At 41.6% G+C, this 21,924-nt stretch overlaps 1 protein-coding gene across 7 annotated transcripts in view; it reads left to right on the top strand.

The window, feature by feature from the left end:
- Nucleotides 1-21,924, top strand: part of gria1a (glutamate receptor, ionotropic, AMPA 1a) — a 44,265-nt gene that overhangs the window by 10,241 nt on the left and 12,100 nt on the right. For 3 of the 7 annotated variants that reach the window (XM_041047638.1, XM_041047634.1, XM_041047636.1), the window contains exons 4-10: nt 834-992; nt 1,460-1,627; nt 2,614-2,718; nt 3,462-3,572; nt 8,039-8,245; nt 8,539-8,829; nt 8,902-8,984. In XM_041047638.1, the coding sequence (XP_040903572.1) occupies nt 834-992; nt 1,460-1,627; nt 2,614-2,718; nt 3,462-3,572; nt 8,039-8,245; nt 8,539-8,829; nt 8,902-8,984 (1,124 nt within the window). Of the gene's footprint in view, nt 1-833; nt 993-1,459; nt 1,628-2,613; nt 2,719-3,461; nt 3,573-8,038; nt 8,246-8,538; nt 8,985-21,924 lie in introns of all 7 variants that reach the window. The other 4 variants (XM_041047637.1, XM_041047635.1, XM_041047639.1 and 1 more) reach the window with 3 other exon arrangements.

Genomic DNA, 21,924 nt, shown 5'->3' with positions numbered 1-21,924 from the left:
CATTACAGTAAATCGCTTCTCTTCTCCATTCTACTCTGCCCGAGGCATCCCTGGCATTGTTCACAGTAGCCCATAAGGGTTTGATCCTGCCATTGTTAACAGTAGCCTATGAAGGACTGAGTCTATCAGAGATTAGCTGCGGACTGCTCCCGCCTTGAAATTAGGTTTTCTATTTTCTTTCTCACTACTCTTGTCCCTCAGGAAAGACAAGGATGGAGTCTGCTCAATGGGATAACCTGTCTTAAGTCAAAAAGAAGGATTTGTCATTTTCAGTATGCAATTAACCCTTGCACTTTTGATGGTTAAAAACAGTTACAACAATCCTTTCTCCAAAATTACCCACTGGTTTCCAACCTTTTCGGCTTGTGACTCATGAAACAAAGCACGACCTGCTCGTGACGCCTTGTCACCATTTTCATAGGTCAACTGGTTTTAGAGGTAAAGTTACTGAGTAATTCACAAGAAACAAAAGCAACAGTTGAAGTCCATAAAAAAAAAATAATTCAGTATAGCAGAAAAATATGTCCTATTTTCCTGTTCAATCATCTGGCACAGTGGTTTCCCAGCCTGGGAATCTGGGGCCCCTAAAGGGTTCAGTGAAAAATCAGAGGGGCCAAAAGATGATTAAATGGATAAGAAACAAACTAAAACATTCTTTTTTTGTTTTTTTGTTTGTTTGTTTTTTTTTGGTGAAATACTGGAGACAGTGACACCTTCAGACCAAAGAATCTCGAAAGAAAAAAAATGATGCATGATGCATGATTAATACTGTGCAGGAGAATAAAATCATCATTTTAACGGACTTTCCCTGCCTGTCCTTCCCCCTGTCTCAGGGTTTCCTGGACATCGATCTGACAGACCTGAGGAAAGGTGGGGCGAACATCACTGGCTTCCAGCTCGTCAACAACTCTGAGCCCAGCGTCAGCCGCGTCGTCCAGCAGTGGATGGAGTTTGACAATAAAGACTCCAAAGTGCCCAAGAGTGGACTCAAAGTATTAACCCTTCACTCTCCAATCTATTCTCCTTTTCCTCTTTCATTTTCAGTATTCTGTCTGTAAAGCATTGATACAGTAAGTTAAAAAGTATTGTGGGATATGCTAAGAGTTCAGAGAGTTGTTATGCTGTAAATCCAACCTTGTTCTTTGGAGCTGTGATCACTGGTTAAGGTTTGTGTGTGACTGTCAGCAGCATTTGGGAAAAGTTATGAAAGGGTTTTCATTAGATGTTCTGGGCACATAACCCTTGATCCTATCTGAGTTTGTTTGTGGGGGTGACCATTGATTTTTAGCCATAACAACTTTCCAACCAGCTGAGAGAGACAATTGATTCCAAATCCAAACATTTGTGTGTTTACAGAGTCAAAAACTTAACTCAAAATACCTTAACTCCCTTCAGCCTGGACCTTTATCAGTTTTTACTAGTGTTGCTTCTGTTTGACTTGTCTTCTCTCTCTGTGCAGTACACAGGTGCGCTGACATACGACGGGGTGAAAGTCATGTCCACGGCCTTCCAGAATTTAAGGAGACAAAGGATAGACATTTCTCGCAGGGGCAACGCTGGAGAGTGTCTCGCCAACCCACCGGCTCCCTGGGGACAGGGCATAGACATCCAGAGAGCCTTGCAGCAGGTCTGAGCACATGCATAGAAACACAATAATACATGCGCACGCATGCACATACATGGACGGGTGCACACACTAGCGCAAATTCTTGAGTGGCACATCGGCTAACAGCTCCTGAGTTGGGGCTGGCTGAACAAATTAGGTCTCATTCTGTCGTGTAAAGTTCACATTAAGTCGTAGAGGAGCTCTCCAGTATCAAATGTGACATCATGGCTAGTAAACAAAACCTGCGGGCAATAACACTCAGCTGTGATCATCATGAAATATGACATCAGCAATTGAGTTTAGAGATTCAATATTTGGCAATGGGAATGGAAATGCCGGTCTGGCTGTGAGACTTCTTGATCTCATGCACACACACACACAGACGCACCGAGGCATCTAAAACCCTGTATATCGGCGAACAAAGACCTTTATTTCATATTTAAAAATCTAAGTTTTTGCAGAAACACAGTGCCCAATTAAAAGTTAAGTGTGTTATTTATTTACTCTGGAACCCCATCCACATAGACTATGAACAGTGTATAATAAATGCACTGTGTCTGCAAGGGTGTACATGTAATTGCATATTAGTGTGTGTGTGTGCAGCCTGAGGCTCTGTCTGCAGAGTGGCTGTGCAGAGGCCTGCTCAGAGTCAATCTAGCCATCTGCCTGCGGATAGACTGGAGATTGAAGCCGTGTTCGCTCAATTAACTCCATCACGCAGCCAAGACAAACACACTGCACTGTACACATACACGCAACACCGTCTGTCATTCGCCTCTGTAGGGACCCAGGCACTGTGGACTTTCACAAATGAATACTATGCAAGCACATGCAAACTATGCTTAACATGCATCTTGTGTAAGCGTGACATGCAAATGCTTGCTGCCAGTGCAGACGTGAAGAAAATGGCCTGTGTGAGTATGCTTCACGAGAGCCATTATTTACCCATCTGCCAGGCGAGTGCGACCCTGTGAGTGACTTATTCAATATCTGTGACTCCATTACAGGTCCGTATAGATGGATTGACTGGTCACATTCAGTTCAACGAGAAAGGCCGCAGAACCAACTACACCGTTAGCGTCATGGAACTGGCCCCGTCTGGACCCAAGAAGGTAAACATGTAACCCATCTGCACTGCTCTTCATCCTTCAAAATAAATCCTTACAGTTAATTCAGTGATGTGGTTTCCCAGCGAGCAATACATGTATATATATATATTTTTTTTAATGAGAGAATGAAATCCTTTATAGGAGTGAAATCATTATTAATATCCTTAATAAAATGTAAAGAAAATGAAAACCATACTGGAGCAGGACAAGAAAATATTATGCCGCTGATAAACATGATGCATTAGAGAAATCTTATCATAAGAAAAACTACATTGACAAGTGTAAACAGTGAGGCTGCATAAAAAGTCATTTATGTTGTTTGCACCCCTGAAAAATGAAATAGTGGTGTAACATCCTATCAAACCTTAGGATCAAATGCAAATAGTGGCTAAATTAGCCGTACAGTGCTGCCTTCACTATTCAGAAGACTTCAGATAACATATTATTCATCGTGACCAATGATACCAATGACATTTGGTACAATCAGTGGGTGTGTGCTCATCTCTCTGTACTGCAGCCATCAAGGATCTACGCTGAACTATCTTAAGAGACCTATTAACCTCTCTTAAATTTAAGTGCATTTTTTAGTCATAAGAAATTTGATAAACAGCTTTTATTCTTAAGTATGTGAGTAGGAGTAAAAGTGAAGGATTTTTGTTTTTATCTTTTACCTCAGCATAAAATTTCACCTTTAGCAGTTTAATAAATACAAGCCCCGGGACTGTGACACACTCTCCTTGTCCTAGGTCGGCTACTGGAACGAAGATGAGAAGTATGTGACCACCGCCAGCTTCATGAGAGGCAGCAACGAGACTTACGGCCTGCAGAACAGAACTTACATAGTCACCACTATCTTGGTGAGTCTGAGTAAAACAGAGAGATTGAGGGATTTGGGGGAAGAGGGGCGGGTGAGGTGAGGTGAGATGAGACCGAGACAGAAAGTCAGGGTAACATTTTTCATTTTCTTTTATGATAGAGTTCCTCATAGTTCAGACCCCTGAAAGAATTCAGCAGACATACATAGCTGTATCTCCTTCCCTTCTCTTCATGTGACCGATGCCTGCTCAGAATCAGAATCAGGATCAAAATCGCTTTTTTTTTTTTTTGGCAAGTGCAGGAATTTGTCTCAGGAACTGGCTTGCTGCCATGCTGATGACTTGGAGGCTTGATACAGTACGTTTTTACTGTACAATTAAAAGACAACACAACTCCACTTTTCATTTCAAGAAAAAACAAGTAGAGTGGAAAGCTCCAGTTAGTGCATTCCTCTTTATATGTGTAGTTACACAGCTCCAAGTAGCACTGGAGTTATAAAATACATTATGGGCACTGGAGAACACTTATTTCTGAGGCTGTGAAGTGTCAATGTGTCCTTCATTTCTCTCTCCTCCCATGTTCTTTATTTGGCTCAGATGTCACCATCAGGCTGTTCAACACGACTTGGCCAGGTTGCGTTTAGTGTCCTGGCCTATATAACAGAGATGGAGCTGGCAGGGTCTGTGAAGGAGGTGGGGTTTGAGAATAGGGAAGAATCTGACCAACTCTCATGGCCGCTAGCTTATCCTGACATTTTTTCAACAGAAAGGCCATACCAGGCAGTACCTGGCTGATATACAGTAGAAGATAATAAAGATGACAGTATATCTCTGCAGGAACAGGATGTTCTCAGTGTCTGCATCTGGTTGAAAATTTAATATCAGAGAATACTCCATGTCTGTAGACGCCTGGAGCCCAGCACTGGTTCTTTTTGTACTCTTGGTGTATTTTTCAAGTGGGAATGTGTTTTATCTCTGGGCATTACTGCCGCCATGCAATTTTGTTGGAGTGAGAACAGGCATTTCTATTCAATGTGTGGTTGAAATGTGTTAAAAAAAAAAAAAACACACACACACACACGCACACACATGCACACACACACTAGCTGATTTTAGATATCCCACAGGAGACTTCAGGTCTAGCAGGGCAGTGTGTGTGCAGCTGATCTCCACTACGAGAGGTTAATGGGGTAAAAGATTTCAACTATGTGCTTCCCTTAAAAGAAATTCACCGCTCACCAGATAAAGGCTCGGTGGAGGTGATGGCGCTGAGAGACAATGTAGAATAACTGGAAAAAGCATTGGCACACGCCCCCAATCTGTGCAATCTTATTTTATAGACGCAAGCTTGCAGTCTGGGACCTTGTAGCATCAGCAGAAAGCAGCCGAACAGAACAATATATAGTGACATTACCAATGAGAATCATCCGGTGAGGCTGTATTCCCGTCATTTCATACAAACAAGCATCTGAATGGGAATAACTGTTCACATCAGCCTCCTAGATGTTATTAAGATGTTGCAGTTCTGACTGAAACTGTATCTCCCAAATGAGCGAAAGATTAGGTCAAGTGTCAACAAATTTGTTGCAAAACGGTTGTAAGACTGAGTAGTTGTATCTAAATAAACCCCAGCTTTAACACTAATACAATCAATTTAAGTAATTAAAGCTGCATGGCTTTCAGAGCTTGTTTATATCTGATTTAACTTCATAGCAAGGGGACAGAAATATGATATGCAAACAAAATTGGCTAATTTAGGCTACTGTTACATTCATTTGGTGTGTGTGTGCAGGGCTAGTTACTCTCATACCAGAATTTTCTCAGTATTCCCACTCTAACGTCACGCCTAAGTCCTGACACAAAATGTCCTGTACAATTTGAAAATGTGACTATGCCAAAAGGAAGACTTTAGAATAGCTCAGTTAAGTTAAAAAAACAGAAATGATAATTTCCTGTAAATAAAAATATCCACATTGAGTCTGCTGTAACAAGTGAACACTACGTGTTGCAACTGAGATTATGTAAAAACAAGTTGGCAGAGAAACTGAAACAGCCAACTACAGGTTACGGATGAGTGGTTCAAATAAATAACTGAAACATGAATAAACACTTAAAATAATTATAGAACTGTATTGCATAAATGGTTGGAATAGCTAAATGTAATGGATAAACAGTTGAAAGAGACAGCTTCTGCCGCTTTAAGTGTAGTAGTCGACTTGATCAAACCAACCTAGCATTGATAGTTTAATCTTATGAAAGTGCAGTATCCACTTTTATGTATCCGTGGTGTTAAACAACATCCAGTTTAAAATCAGTTCAAACGAATCACGTTTAAAACATGACAGGAAGTTTCGATAAAAGGCTACTTGAGTTCATTTGATGGGACTGTGGTTGGGAGCCACTGATGTAGAGCATTAGGTACACTATGAAAAACTTAACATGTGGTCTATTGGCATCTAATTAAAAAACATGAAAATCCTCATTTAAACCCGAAGGTTGCAGTCTCCCAAGAGTACGGACTTAAAATAACTCTCTCATAATCTCCTATCAGTGTCCCCTTTTTCTAGGAAGATAAATTGGTTTTCTGTCTTGGAACCTAAGAGAAGAGATAAGGTGTGAACAGTTATTGGGCTGCAGGGTAGCAGTCGAATTTTTTGCGCCTTATAACTTTTGTGCCAACTGATATGTCGCTTGAGGGAGCATGTTGTTTTGCCAGCGTGGAGGTATCGCTTCATGCTCGCCCTGCAATCCCTGCCCTGTGCGCAGAGACCAAGCCTGGGTTAACAGGAGATCTGGAGGACTGGAGCAGAACGTATTTATTAGAGCAGCTGAGCTTGGTGTCTTCACCATGGTGGCTTTGCACTAAAACCAGGCTGTGACTGGAATTTGAAGGTTTAGTTTTAGCATGCCATAAGTTGCAAGTTGTGTAATTTTCAAACTTTTCACTTTTTTTACCAAAGGTAAAACTAATCAAACTAATTTCCATGCATTTTGTGTTATTAAGAATGTTTTCAGTGTGTGTGTTTATATTGTGCACATAATGTGTGTCTGAAATGGGTACTTGTGGGCATGTTTGTGCGTCAGTATTATATATAACATGGTTGAGTGACAGCAGATCTCAGTGGAACAGTTTGAGGTCAATGAGACTAAGCCCGGGAGGACCTTCTGTATGCCATGCCATATCTCTATGTGTACGCGTCTGTGTGTGTTCAAGTGTCAGTGTGTGTCTGTGTGTGCAAGGGCACATGTGCATGCTCACGTGTGTGTGTGTGTGTGTGTGTCTGTTTTTGTCCGTGAGTGTGAGTGCAAGTGCACAGGCTGTCGAAGCGCTGCATGGCAGACCTTTCGCTCCACTGTCTCCCCGGGGTGCCGTTTCTTTACCAGTGGGCCTCGGGTCTCCATGTGTAACAATGATTACCTTCACCTCAACCATAAAGAGCAGGAGAACTCAGATAACTGTAACACACAGAGGGAACCCCCCCCCCCCCACCCCGAGTCTAGACCCTGATGAAATATGGTGGCAGGATTTGCTCAGCTCAGCACAGCCTTAGCTTAAAGCAGGCACACATAACAACTTCAGGGAATTGAGGCCCTGCTAGTGCTGGTGGACAATACAGACTGAATGGAATTCTATATGAAATACATTTTTCTGAAAGTAAAGCGAAGCCCCAGGTGTCATGCCGGCAGTAATTTCTCAGGACACCCAATCAGTGTGAGATGTACAAATGTCAGTGTGATATAACAAGAAGAACAACCTGGCCCTGGAGCAGAGGTCAGCTGTGTCTGCTTCGCTGTCTACATGGCTCAAACATACACATACATGCAGACACACACACACACACACACACACTTCTTCCTCTCGGATCCCATGTCTTCTCAACTTTAATGACCCTGTCCAATACCTCTGCTTCCTCACGGCCGGCTCCATGTTATCAACACTCCTTTCACTGTGGCAGTGCTGGTGTAATGATCATACTTAGGCACCTTTTGTATTTGAATTACACACCATACCTTCAAGGAACAAAGACAAAATAATACCTTGTAATTTCATAGAATTATCTTTTCTTCTGAACCTTTCACAGCAACAATTATATTTTGGGAGCACTAAGATTTTTTTTTTTTCCAAAGCCTCAGGATTGAACAGGTGGGGGCTGGGGTGTGTGTGATCAATTGCACTGAAGCACAAAATGCATCCATAACATCTCTTCCCAAATTTTTACATAGTAATATTAAACTTAACTACATACTAAAGCTTTATTATCAGCCATAATACTGACTTTGACTTAATTAGCTTCACAAATGGTCTTGCTGTAAATGTTATGCTGCTTACAGTTGTAACAGCTTGTGACAACAAATGCGTATCAGTGTAGATTTTGTTTTCACATCAGTGGAAAAAAAGGGTTCACTTATTTCCTCTGTGGGATTTGTGACACCTTAAGTAAAATTGATCAGAGTGGGGGGAAAAAAAAAAATCAGTTATTTACTCATGGTTACTCTACATCTGACAGGAGTCTCCCTATGTGATGCTGAAGAAGAACCACGAGCAGCTTGTGGGAAATGATAAGTACGAGGGCTACATCGTCGAGCTGGCTGCTGAGATTGCCAAACACGTGGGCTACCAGTACAAACTGAAGATTGTTTCAGATGGCAAGTACGGAGCCAGAGATCCTGATACCAAGATGTGGAACGGCATGGTGGGCGAACTGGTGTATGGGGTGAGTGGACAGAGATTTGTGTTGGATTATTCCCCATTTAAAACTAGAAAATAAGCATAACCTACTAAAAGTCTAATACCTAAACACTGATATGCCAAAACCAAAACACCAATCAATTAAGTTTATTTAACAGTTACAACTTAATTTTAGTAGTCTGGTTTTTATTAGTGGGGCTAAAAAAAAAAATCTACCATTTACCATTAACAAACACTTACTGTAGATCCTAAAAGACTGACACATTCATGGCACAGCATATATGTGTTTATATGCCTGTCTTTGGTTTCTTCCATCAGAAAGCAGACGTGGCTGTGGCTCCTCTCACCATCACCCTGGTCCGTGAAGAAGTCATTGACTTTTCTAAGCCCTTCATGTCTCTTGGTATCTCCATCATGATTAAGAAACCCACCAAATCCAAACCTGGTGTGTTTTCGTTCCTGGACCCGCTGGCTTATGAGATCTGGATGTGCATAGTGTTTGCCTACATTGGCGTCAGCGTCGTCCTCTTCCTTGTCAGTCGGTTCAGCCCATACGAGTGGCATGCTGAGGACTACGAGGAGACAGGTGAGCCCCAGACTCCGACCCAAGCTTCAGCCACTAATGGGGTGCAGCAGGGACAGACACCAACACAGCAGAACACCAACCAACAGAGTCCTGAGCAGACCAATGAGTTCGGCATCTTCAACTCCCTTTGGTTTTCACTCGGCGCCTTCATGCAGCAAGGATGCGATATCTCACCACGGTAAGAAACTGAGGCCAAACATTTTAATGCACTGCATCCACAGTCCTTTGAATCTCTTCTTTTGTTTGATCGTACACAAAGAGACACTCAGCGCCACCTACATACAGTATATTTATGTCTGCCACACCAACGCTTCCACATGCCGTGTTGTTTTTTTGTTGTTCGACTCAGTTGGGCTTTGTTTATTGATATTTTGTTCTGTGCCAGTCACTTGTCATACAGAGAAACAGTAAAAGTTTGATGAAGAGCAGCAGAGGGAGTTTATGATGTGGTCATGTTGCAGAGCTTTGTGTTTCCATCCTCCTGTCTCCAGACACTTCTTGTGGTGGTATAAACATGCCATGAACTTCTAGGACTGGAAAAACTTGTTGGTAGCTTCCTCCAATGTTTTCAAAATTTCATATCCAAATTCATCTACATATATTTATATCCATTTAAAATCGGTCTATCTATCTATTGAACAGTCAATCTATGGATCTGCCTGTCTGTGGGTAAAGGTAAATATCAGACCGTTGAAAGGCTGTTATGAAGGATCCTGGTGTGAGTATTGAGTGGTATGTGTTGGCTCCCCTCGAGTGCTCTCATGAGCTGTGGTATGAAACCATTCTCAAAAGGTCACCAATTAAAAATCTCATTAAGTGTCTGAAATTAGAGACACTGAGGTCGACTTTCTGAGCTTTCCAGAGGGACTAGCAGGAAGAGAGGAGAAAAAAATGTCAGTACTATCACTGTAAGCTCTGAACCAGCAGAGACAGGTTAGGTCACTGTCTCTTGAAACATTAAGCTACATATACATTATGCATACAGCAGTGTGGTGTAGTGTGGCACACGTATGCATAATGTATCTACACTCCAGTTATTATACTGTGAGGATGGAGAGGCTGGTGAAAAGTTGCTAATATCACCATCACTTCATAAATACTGATGTGCACTCAACCACACCATTGAAACAACTTGAAAGAAATACTTTGACATTTTGGGAAACATGCCTGTTCTCTCTTTCTTTGTCAAACATTGAATAAGAACATTAAAATCACATCTTGTCTGTGTGGTAAATATGAAGCTGGGGTCAGAAATTTATTAGCTTAGATTAGTTTAAAGACTAGAAATAGCTAGCCAGGCTCATAACTAGTCTAAAGACATAGTCCTTGTGAAGAAAGTGCAAAAGTAGTTCCAATGAAAACTATCCACTGTAGCATCAGTTGTAATTCATGCATAATCCATCCTGCGTCGTATTGGGGAATAAAAGCAGAAATATCTGCACGGCTCTTTTTGGGTGAGCCGACTCTTGCATCATCTAAGCTAATCAGTGACCAACAACCCAACAATAGGAGACATGCTGCAAGGCTCCCGGGTCTGAATGTAATTATTTGTTGAGAAGGGTGCTGCTGAGAAATAGCAGTGGTGTTCAGTCAACCTTCCCTGATTGAATGGCTGAAGGTTAAAGAAATTATAGCAATGTGAAACACTCCGTTTTTATCGTGGCTTCCATCTTGTGACATTTACAGAATTTATTTCCACTTTGCTCTTACCTTACACAAATATCAGAAGGGAGAAAATCTCTGCACCTACAGGCCTGCTTGCTGCACATAGGTACTCATCAGTACATGATGTAGGTATTAGATCCCTGCTCCCACAGGCCGTCTCTTGATATTTACCATTTTCTGCCTGGAGACTCTGCTGCAATTCATGCAGGATGAAGCCTATTGTCCGAGTGTTCTTCTCTTAGAGGCAGAAAATACTCCAATAACTATTGATTTCCTTGTAGGTCTCACAGAGAGAGGGAGAATGTCACCATGCTTCTGTAAATTGCCCGTTCCCTGTGGTTTCTCTTTGTATGCGCACACACATTTTTTTTGTGTGTGTGTGCATGTATGTTACTGTATGTGTTCTCGACCGCACATGGAATCACACATATTTGTACAGTATCTGCATTTGTTTTGCACTGGGGGAAATCAATCTCTCTGACCAACTTTCACTGACAATTTGAAAGGACAAAACAGCAGATTATCTTATGTGCTCACAGCAATCGTGTTGGTGCTACCTCTGCCTGCACAATTAGCCTGTTGTAAGAAATATTTCATCATCGCTCATAAAGTAACTGTGACTAAAAAAGAGAGATGTGGCACAGTAGCGATAAAATTACGTTGAGTTTTGTCTGCCTGGTAACAGCAACAGCTTTCGCTTGAAGTATTTTGGGATACTCGCCCAACACTGAGTGCACCCAGACATGTGCTGGTACTTGTGTATGTTCTCATTTAAATAGGTTTCAGGTAGAACAGAAGATTTCCTTGGTGTCATCAGTGAGGGTGGCAGCTGCAAGGGCTCCTATCCTCTAAAGACTTGAGTTATCTTGCTTTACTTACAGTGTCTTTCCAAGGTGACTCCTATTGTCCCTTTCTGTGTTCTTAATGAAACATTGTTTGGTAGTCAGTATGGCAGCTTTAAAAAACAAAAAAGCAAAAAAAAACAAAAAAAAAACAAAAACCCAGCATCAGTTGGTTAGCGTGTGCAGCAGTCCACGGTGTAGCGATCAGCATGGTGGAGTCTGCCTGGTGTCTTGAAAACCAGCACAGTGAATGTTTCACCCCACTGAATTCTGCCCTGAAGGAAACATCTTCCCCTTGAAAATTTGGGTGACCTAGTTGCTCTAGTTAGCACAGCGCATATTCACACACCGAGGTGCATGTTGATGTATCTCCTAAAGCACTATCACTTCCTCTGCTAGATTTAAGAGGACATGTAATATTACAGCTCGTATTTTGTCGGATGAAAGCAATAGCAGTTGTAACCTCACATATTTTGTTGTCAGAGTTTCACATGAGCACAGTGTACGGTTTTATTGGGCTATTGGGAGTTGAGCGAATGAGATTTTTATCCATAAAGACTCTTTTTGTTCTTGTATCCATGAGAGCGTTTGCTCATTTCTTTAGATTTGTTTGGCCTAAGCTCGTTTACAACCTACATTTATACACTTTCTTTTTTTTAAAAACCCATTTCCAAGTGTGTCATTAGACTTTAAAATGTGTTTTTATGGATGAGTCATACAAGAACTATCATATCATTATGCATGATATCAAGACAACTTCCATAAAATGGATATTAAGGGCCATATGTTACACATAATCAAATTAGGATGCCTTTCTGTTTAGATGTGTTTTTGTAAAGCTGGATCCTACAAAAAGCTGCAGCTTTGGGTCTTTTGAGTTAGCAGGAGCTAAATAAACAGCAGGTGCTATTTTGTCAGTAGGATGGAATACAATTGAATTCCAATAAAACTCTGTTATTTAGAAAACAATAAGAATGTAATAACATTTTGTATTTTATTTTAATTTCTGAAATAATTTCACAGAGTATTGGTTTATTTATATACCTCACACGCATTACATTACCTTGCATTAGTCAAGGGATTATTTTTTTTACTTATTTTTTAATGTAACATTGAACACTTTGTAGCTCCATGCATTCAACCACTGATCATTTATTTATTATTGTGCTAAAGATTCTTACATTAAAAAACATATAAAAGACATTTCGTTTTTTGAAGTTGCTGACATTTCAGAGCAGGTGCTTATAAACCGCTCATCCTTGTGCCTTTTATCGCTAATAGGTGAAAACAGAATGTTCTAGAGGTGCATTCAGCTCTGAGGTAGGCAGCGCGAAGCACTTCATGCTTTATGCTTCTCCCTTTAATAAGAGACAAAAGGCCAAGGAACAACACTGACGATCCACTCTGTCCTGGATTAATCAGTAGGCTTGTTTAATTTCCCTGTCTGCCTCTATCAGCTTGTGTGTGTGTGTGTGTGTGTGTGTGTGTGTGTGTGTGTGTGTGTGTGTGTGTGTGCGTGTGCGTGTGCGTGTATGTGTATGTATGGGCTGGTTCTATTAAAAGCAACCACTTATTGCCATTTCCTTTGTCTGCTGCATAACAGTATCTGATTGGACCAGTCGAAAGGTGTCTCTGCGTCCAGATTTACAGGCAGCCCTGTGTGTGCGTGCATGCATGCACTCATATAGTGTGTGTATACACTCTTGTAGGCATGCATTCACACACTGATGTGATGCATTAATGTGTACAGTACTTGAATGTGTGTGTCTCTTCTCCCCCTGCTATTTATTCTCTGAGACCTTGTTTACTGTGCTCTTTCTAAATGTCAGCACTGTCAGTCAGGCCCTCCCATAAGCCCCAGTCCGTGCTGTTGGGCCCTCCCTGTGTTTATCTCTGCAGACAGGTGGACTCTGAGAGTGACCCCCCACTGCCACCAGCCCCACCACCATTCCATCCATCCATCCAGGCACCCATTTACTCCCTCTCCATTCACCTCTCTTCTTCTTCTCTCATCCGCTCTGCTCTCCATCCTTTAACGATCTCTCCTCCAATGGTTGTGTTTGGTTAAGAATTTATCATCATCAGCGATGCTTCCTGCCTCATGTGGCAATCCTCCCTGTGCCAAACAGCTGCACACACAAAAACACACAGAAACTGGGAGGCTTAAGAGTGCGATTTTATCTTTTTCACAGTAATGAATAGTATGTGCTTTTGTTAGTCACAGTTGTCAGAAACAGAATTGCTAATCGCATCCTGATTATTCTACCTTGTTGGTTATTGTACCTGGGTGCTTCCACCAGCAATGTTGGAAGCACCCAGGTACAATAACCAACAATAACCAACAATAACCATGGATTACCATGGAATTCTTTTACTGTGAAGCAGCTGCAGGTCAAAATGTGGCGTAAATCTGGATTTGAATGTTTCTCAGCTCATCACTTCTAAACATTGCAACGGAGGAACTGACTTTATATGTTATTACAGCACCAACAAAACATAGAGGAGGGCGGTAGGTAGGGTAAGCTGACAGTTGTCTATTAGCAGAAGGTAAGAGCAGGAATAAAAGTGTAGAAAAACCAGGAGCATATGCTTTACATTCAGCGGGACATGTATCAAACATAACCTTGTGGATTTTGACTTGGCTCTCAATTTCTGTATGAAGCTTGCTGGGTGGGAGCTCTTGGCAGGAGGAAAACATGAGTAAAAGGGTGTGGGTTCATCATGTTCCTCCAGTGAATGTGTTTTAAGATGTTTATGTCTGTGCCTGATGTCTGTGTGTGTGTGTCTGAACTGCATGGCCCCGTGGAGTTGTCTGCTCTCTTCAGTGCCTGTGTTGCTCCTGTTACATGATTGTAGACTGAAATAAATCAGCTCTGTCACTCACACCCTGCCTGCCACAACAGCAATTTCTCAGTCTGGCGGTCAGAATCATTCAATAATGGATTGTGTATGTGGTGTATTATGGTAACCTGGGGAGGGTCAGTATTTCTTAAACTGAGTTTTTTGTCATACAGTCATGCTTGTTTTCCTCTTTGAAGAGCTAAACAGGAGAGGCTAAAAACACTGTAGCCTCAATATCCACACAGCTACTGTAGAAAGTCTTTGAATAGCCAATTAATTTCTCTTAAGACTTCGACCTTGGCATAGCAACAGTAACAACAGCCAGCAAAAAGCAAAGATACATCATAAAACTGTAGCAAACCATAAATTTGGAGATTTATATTTGATCATCTTTGTCAAAGTTACAGTATTGGCTTGTAATAATGCTATTTGGCACAGCGAATGATTTAAAAACTGTGATTTTTAAATTTATGTCAATGTCCTTGAACACCCCACAATTGAGAGTTTGGTCCCTGTTTGCAACTTCATTAGTGCTGGGTGATAATGGAATTTAGACAAATAAAGACAACAAAATGTTCACTGTGGGGAAGAATCTATCTCAATCAAGTTTTCAGTTCGTTTCACCTTGGTGCTCCTGGTATACTCAGAGGGAATGGAAACCACTGGCTGCATACTGTCAAATCTAAAAAATAAAAAAAAAACTATTTCTTATAGTTGACTTTACTTGATATGTAATTAATGGGCTAAAATAATCAAAATCCTGCAAGATGTCTTGCTAGGCTTCACTTGCCACGGCCAATGCACGATTTAAATCCATTTTATTTTTGCAGATTTTCCTTCTTGTTGCTATATGTGTGTTTGTGTTCAGTATAAGATGTCCACCTGGTTGCACAGCATACGTTTCTCTTCCTTTCACCCAGATTTTACATAGCACTCTGTACTTTACATATTTCTGCAGTGCTTGGACTGAACTGGATGGAAGCAAAACACAGTTCATGAAATCATAAACGTTATGTTGTTTGGCACGTTGTGTGATGTTGCTGTTCGGTTGCTAATCATGCCCACAGGGACAAACCAAGTGGATTCTAGTGATCAAGGAAATTATTGATCTTGCACAGGGATCAATTAGATATAACATTGCGTTATGGTTGTTATTATTTTATTAACAACAAGAAATTAGATCATGTTACACACCAATGAGTTACGTAATTGTGGAGTTGGTAAGCTGCTGTCAAAGCAGTTGGGGAAGACTTGGTAGGAAAGAATGATTTATTCATAAAGAGAAGGTTCAGTTTAGTTCACGGCATCACTTATGTTTTATTTATCTGGAAATCGCATGAAGGCAACTTTTGATCATACATTCAGGCACATTCACTAACAAAAACAGAGAGGCACACACACACACACACACCCCCTCAGGATTTCAGTGGGGTATCACACTTTGTACACAGACAAAGACACCATCCCCTCCGAGGCGTATACTCACATGTCAAATCTGCATTTAAAACACTGTCACACAGAGGCACACACGTTTCCAGCAGCAGAGGGGGGGTTTTTATTTTCTTTCTTTCTGTAATCAAGCTGTGACAGTATATGAATGTCTTTCCTTTCCAAGCATAAATTATACACAAGACTCGAGGCCACATGGGAAATCTACCTGGCCCGGCGGAAGCATTGCCAATAGTTTGATTGGGGAGATAGCAGGCCTGTGTCTGCTGGCCCGTAAGCTGAAAAGAGTCCTAATGAGAGCTTTCCCTCACTAATGACAATTCTGTCCTACTATAGAGGTGGTTGCTCTTGTTCAGAGAAACACAGAGAGAGAGGAAGAGGAGGAGGAGGAGGAGTGAGATGACTAAAGTCTCTCTCAGCTCAGCTGTACTGTTTGGAGTGCGGAGTGTGCTGCCATGGCAACCATAAAGAGACAAATTTTTCTTTCAAAGCAGTGCGGCTTCACATCAAGTGTCTCTGGTCTGTGATACCAGAGAGGCATCACGCACACACATGTCATCTCTGTGTTATGATACGGCCAGATTTAATGCACTATAAGTTGGTCCATGTGTGTGCTGATGGTATTGATTTTCAGTGAACAGTTTTTGATGTATCTGTGTTTGGATTCTTGTTTTTCTTGCTGGAGTGACTAAGAGGCTGTGCGTATGTGTGTGGGCGCGTAGCGAGCACTCTCACAGCTCGCCAGCACTGACTTATCTCAGGTTACATGAGGCTAAGACAGCACCCATGATATCATTCAGCGAGCACGGTTACAGCCACAGATGTGAAGATTACAGTCGTATCTCAAACGTATCGATTCCTTCGCAGAAACACCTGCAGTAGCCGGTGGCTTCATTGTTTGGTGTTCATGCTCCACAACCCCACTGTATGTTGGAAAGGAACCACTTAACTCAGCTGCTTCTTAATGAAAGGAACATGCATTAAACAATTACATAGCATTTTGAATCATAATGCTTTTGTCAAATTTTCGATAGCGTGCTTGAATGAACGTAATTACAAGCCTTTGGTGTGGTTGCTGCAGGCTGGTAACGGCATTATCATAATATTCTCTTTTCAACTCAATGGCATGATAATATTGACCTTTAGGGGGGTGGGGGTGTGTGTGTGTGTGGGGGGGGGTGCTTTAATAAATCATTATTTTGTCCTGCTCGCTTAAAGCTTGCACATTAGTTTACCCTTGAAGATGAAAGCGCTCTAAAGATACACAATCTAACAATCGTGAGAACATCAAAACAAAAGCACAAGCAAATGCAAGCAGAAGTAAACCTACCACTTTCCAACAATATTGGACACAACACATCCTCATCCCCCAGAGCCTCATTTAGCAATATCGAGACCGAATTAATTGGCGGAAAGCTGCAAACACACTGCAAGAGTCAGATAAGTGCATTTTCAAAAAGTGTCTCTTGTTTCCTGTGGCCCGGCGCACACTAAAAGCATCGTGTGTTGCACGTCAAGCCTATCTGCCGTGTCTGCGCCAAGCTTAGTTCAATTTTGGAGCCACAGCGGTGGACCAAAATTGGCCCCCTTTTGCGTGTGGTTTCAGGAACCACTCTGACCTATATGGAGGCAGAATTACATTAAAAGGTAATCACATTTATAAATACTTTATTCTTGTTAATTAACCTGACATGCCCACATTACTATGCACATTTTGAACAGGTTGTTGTTCGCTGAGGAGACTATAGGGACTCGTGAAGCTTAATAAAACTTTTATCAATTCATAACGTTTACAAGCAGCTAAGGCATAGTCGAGGAAACACTAATTAACGAAAGCCCTGTGATATAAGTCAGCAAATGCACTTGACTCATGGAGCAGCCCTTCACTTGGTTGTCATTATATTTTAGAAAAAGACTTTTATTTTGGAGGAAGCAAGACAAGTGCCATTTATTCACTGAGACTTATATTTGTTTGCCTGAAGCTACATTCCCTCTTCTGTGGTCTTGTGATGGTAAGCAGATGCTCTCAGATGTGATGTTGATATAAATAATGCCCTGGTGTTATGTGTTGTTTTTTGTTTTTTTTTCTTCATAAATCTGTCATAACTTTCACGTCTCCTGGGTTGCGGTTGCTAAGGATGTGTCCTGCACATATTAACACTGGAGAAACTGTTATTACACTGGCATATATGTTTATGTGTGTGTGTATATGCCTCGTCTGCTGTACTGACTGCTGTATCTGTGCCTTTTTGCTTGCAGGCTCCACTCTGCCCGTCACTGTCACTCTCATTTTGTCCTCTCGATTGACTGGCACAAAATAAACCTTGTCCGACCACGTATATCGGGAGTGGTTGCGCGCAGTCATTAGCTGCCTCGCTAATTTTTAAGAAGCGCAAAAAAAAGCAGTGTAGCAGAAAACTCCTTTTCCATCCCTGATTTGTCTTAGAATCACACCATAATTAGAGACCATTTTCTTTCTCATTTAAACCTCTGTAATTCCTAATCCATTGTAATGTGGCCATTACTGGCTCATTTTTTACACTTGCTAAAGTCATTAGTCATTCCTAATTACCATATCGAATAGAGGAGGCCAGCCAGGGGAATTCTAATGAGAGTTTAGTGCTACAGCAGAATTTCTGGGAATTGTGGGTGGAGATCATATAACAAAGACTATAGATCTGGATCTGACATAGAGGAGACGGGTCTAATTCATTTTGCTCTCCATCATAACACAACACGCACACCTGGAAAACTTTTGGTCACTGTTATGCCTCAGCACACAAGCATTTACTACTGACAATGGTTATATATGTTGTACGTATACAACATACTCCCACACTCTGTGCCAGGGTTGGATTTGCATTTCAAGTTGGCAAAAAACCTGGATTCATTAAATCTGCTGCACTATATAAATGCCAATATATTCTTGTGAGACTAAGTGTATGTGAAAGACTCACTCATTGTGCCAAACCCACAGATAATAATCACCTGACTCTGCAGTTTCACTCTGTTCTTCCAGCTCGTTGTTTTGGTTTCAGTCTCCCCGCTGCCATCAACCTGCTTCCAGATGCAGCAGCAGCTGTTTTCTTTCGTAGCGCTCGTTTTGATGACTCACTGCGGGATACACCCCACAGAGTTACACATCCTGCTCATGCTACACTGAGAACCACTTTTTATGCAAGTAACCCAAAGTGCCCAGCACCAAGAAGGAGACCAGAGCTTAAAGGAGAGTGAATACTGGACATATAGAGGCAGCTCTGCTGCTTCATGTGCTGGATGTGTAAATAAGCAACTGTTTGCCAACACTTTCTCTTTATGAGGTGATACACTAATGTGTCAGTGTTGGTTTTTTTGTGTTACCCCCAGATGGGCAAAAAATAAATGAGTTCAGGTTCAAGGTTTTGGGGCCAGGTTCCATTCTCTCAAAACTAGATATTATGATGTGCTGTCTGACCACCTCAGGAATCTGAAGTGTGTTTATAGTTGTTGTTTCTAAGTGGCCACACTAGGAGACACAGTGAAAAGCTGGCTATATAAGGAGGGGGAGGATGTGATATTTAAAATGTTTTAATGTTTTTAGTCAGTCAGAGCGAGAAGGGGTCATGAATGTTGGATCCTCGGTTTGGGAAAGTTACAGAAGTTTATTGTACAAAGACCTCTCTAAACTGTCTGACCACCTGACAAGCAGTTTGGATGGCGTATACTTGCCCTTTCAGAGATGTTAAGTCTTATTGAATTTTTTGACCGTCTTTCATTTCATCAACATTTCTTAGATTGTTAGTTTTTGAGTTCCACAATCTAAATATTTAGTTATTTATTTCTTGCTTCGCCTAAAATTATTGACAGCTAAACCTAAATTAATTCAATTTGAGGGGGTTCAAATTTGGTACCGGATTCAAATTTGAAAGTCCTTTTGCACTCAAACCATACTGTCTACTTCGTTTTCATAATCTCTTATTCAATCAGTTCTGATTGAATAATAATAATAATCTGATTTTTGATCACGTTTCTTGAGCACAGACTGATGAATTTTATTCTGAAAACAGCAAAAGAGACAGATCTTTGAGAATCTGGGGCTTCAGCTGGTAATTCTTCGGTGTAGCTAAATTGTTTGAACGCTAAAATGATCAAACGATCAGTTATAATCAAAAGTGTATCAGTTATTTCAGGACTGATGATATGCGTTTGCAGCTGTATTCTTGTATACATCACTGCTGTTGAGCCAGAGCTTTTGCTGCTCACATTACCATCCTTTTCCATGGTAATGCAATAACACAGGCAGAGTGAATAATTGATTAATCATTGCCTTAACAAGACTATGAAATTACAGTGCTACTTGGACGATTTCCCTTACTGTAATAAGACAGCTTAGTTAATGTTTTACCAAAGAGCCCAGGTTGGCTGCTGTGCAATAATGTATGAGGAGCGGAAAGGAGGCTCAAAGGAAGCCAGTTCAAAAGAAAACAAACAGAGACAAACAGGTCTGTGTTTGCCAGTTGCTCTGCTCAACTGGGGAGGAGGACTGCTGCAGGAGAACCAACACACACCCACATACACACACACACCCACATACACACACACACACACACACACACCCACACACACACACACGCATAGACACACACAGCCCCCTTTTTGTCTCCTCATCCCAGTCACACAGCAAATGGTGACCCGGTTGTTCGCACACACACACACACACACACACACACTTTCCTCAGGAAAGAAGTGTATGCATGTTTGTATCTGTGTGTGTGCGTGCGTGTGCGTGTTCGTGTGCGTGTGTGTGAGCGCACGCGCACGCATACTTTAATGCATCAGTGTCAGTGCCAAGGTGTAGGCTATTGTTGTCTCGGCCAAAAACAAACCCCTGTCAGCCCTCGAGCACATGAAGAGAAAAGCAAGGAGCACAGCGGAGACGAAGGGTGGATGGAGGGCAGAGGAAACAGAAAGGAGAGAAGGAGAGAGAGGAGGAAAGAAAAAAAAAGGGCGATTGAAGGAGAAGGATTAGACAGCTGTTTACTGCCATCTCTGGAGGCCAGCAGCTGTCAGAGCTAAGAAGTTTGTCAGCCTCTGGTGGTACTATCCAGTTTACTTTTCATCTCTGCCATTTCTCTCTCTCTCTCTCTCTCTCTCTCTCTCTCTCTCTCTCTCTCTCTCTCTCTCTCTCTCTCTCCCTCCCTCTCTCTCTTGCTTGTATTGCTGTTTCAGCCTAACGTAACACACTTTCCCTCTCTTCCCCCGATCTTAGAGTGGCTCTTTGTTTATCTCATTGTTCCTTTTTTCAAAGAACTGAGGACTAAGTAGTAATTAGACCCAATTCAAACAGCAAGGTAGCGCTCTGAGTATTGTGATGGTTATTGTGAAAGAAACATAAAATATCTGCACGCTGCCGAACGTTTACACTCATTCATTCACTCATCACTCCTGAAGACATGAAGCATTCTGGACTCATATAGTGTGTCAGCTGAGATTAATAATTTTTTTTTTTTTTTTTTTAATGTTGTTGGTGTATATGGCGTAACAGTGGCAGCAGGCTGAGGCCGAACACCCACTAACGCCTTTGTCGTCCCGCAAATAATGTTTCACTGACCTTGGTGAAATGTATCCACACTTAAGAAAGTTTCAGCTGAAACAAGTGGGCCATGTTCAGCCATATAACAACTGGCTGGTCCTGAGTTAATACATGTGGGTAGACATGAGCAGTTTTTTCTTATTTGTAGGTGTCAGACAGAGGGAAGAGTAACCATCTAAGAGCGATTCTGAATGAAAAATGGATTCAGTTTAGAAGAAGGTCCAAGGACTGAGATGTTGTACATAAAGTGATTGCAATTGTTGAACAGTGTGCAGAAGTTTCTTTTTTTTGGTTTTGTAACTGCAGCTAAAATTAAATTCACTTCTGACACAGGAGAATCAACCACTTGCTAGTTTGCTGCAATACTATTAAATATTCACGGAGGTATTTGGAAATACATGTTGCTTCTCTCACTTCACAGTCAAGGCTTAACCTTACCAACACCCATCTGAGCAGAAATCAGTGAGCAAGTTAGAATACACACACACACACACACACACACACACACACACACACACACACACACACAGCCTGCAGACAGCTCTGCATTCTACGGACTGATTTTCAAAGGCTCGGCATCCATTCTGTGTTTGCTTTCCACTTGCTCCCCGGCTGCTCTTTCATCATCCACCCGTCATCTGAAAAGCATCTTAAATGATTATGTTTTAGCTTCTCCCTTTTTTTTTTTTTTTCCCCCGTACTTAATCTTGCCTTCATGTTCACGCTCCATTTGGTTTGATGGCACAAAG

Source organism: Toxotes jaculatrix, chromosome 10 (genome assembly GCF_017976425.1).
Source record: "Toxotes jaculatrix isolate fToxJac2 chromosome 10, fToxJac2.pri, whole genome shotgun sequence".
Lineage (NCBI taxonomy): Eukaryota > Metazoa > Chordata > Actinopteri > Toxotidae > Toxotes > Toxotes jaculatrix.
Note: the sequence above shows the minus strand (reverse complement) of the source record. Positions and strands in the feature narration are given on the sequence as shown.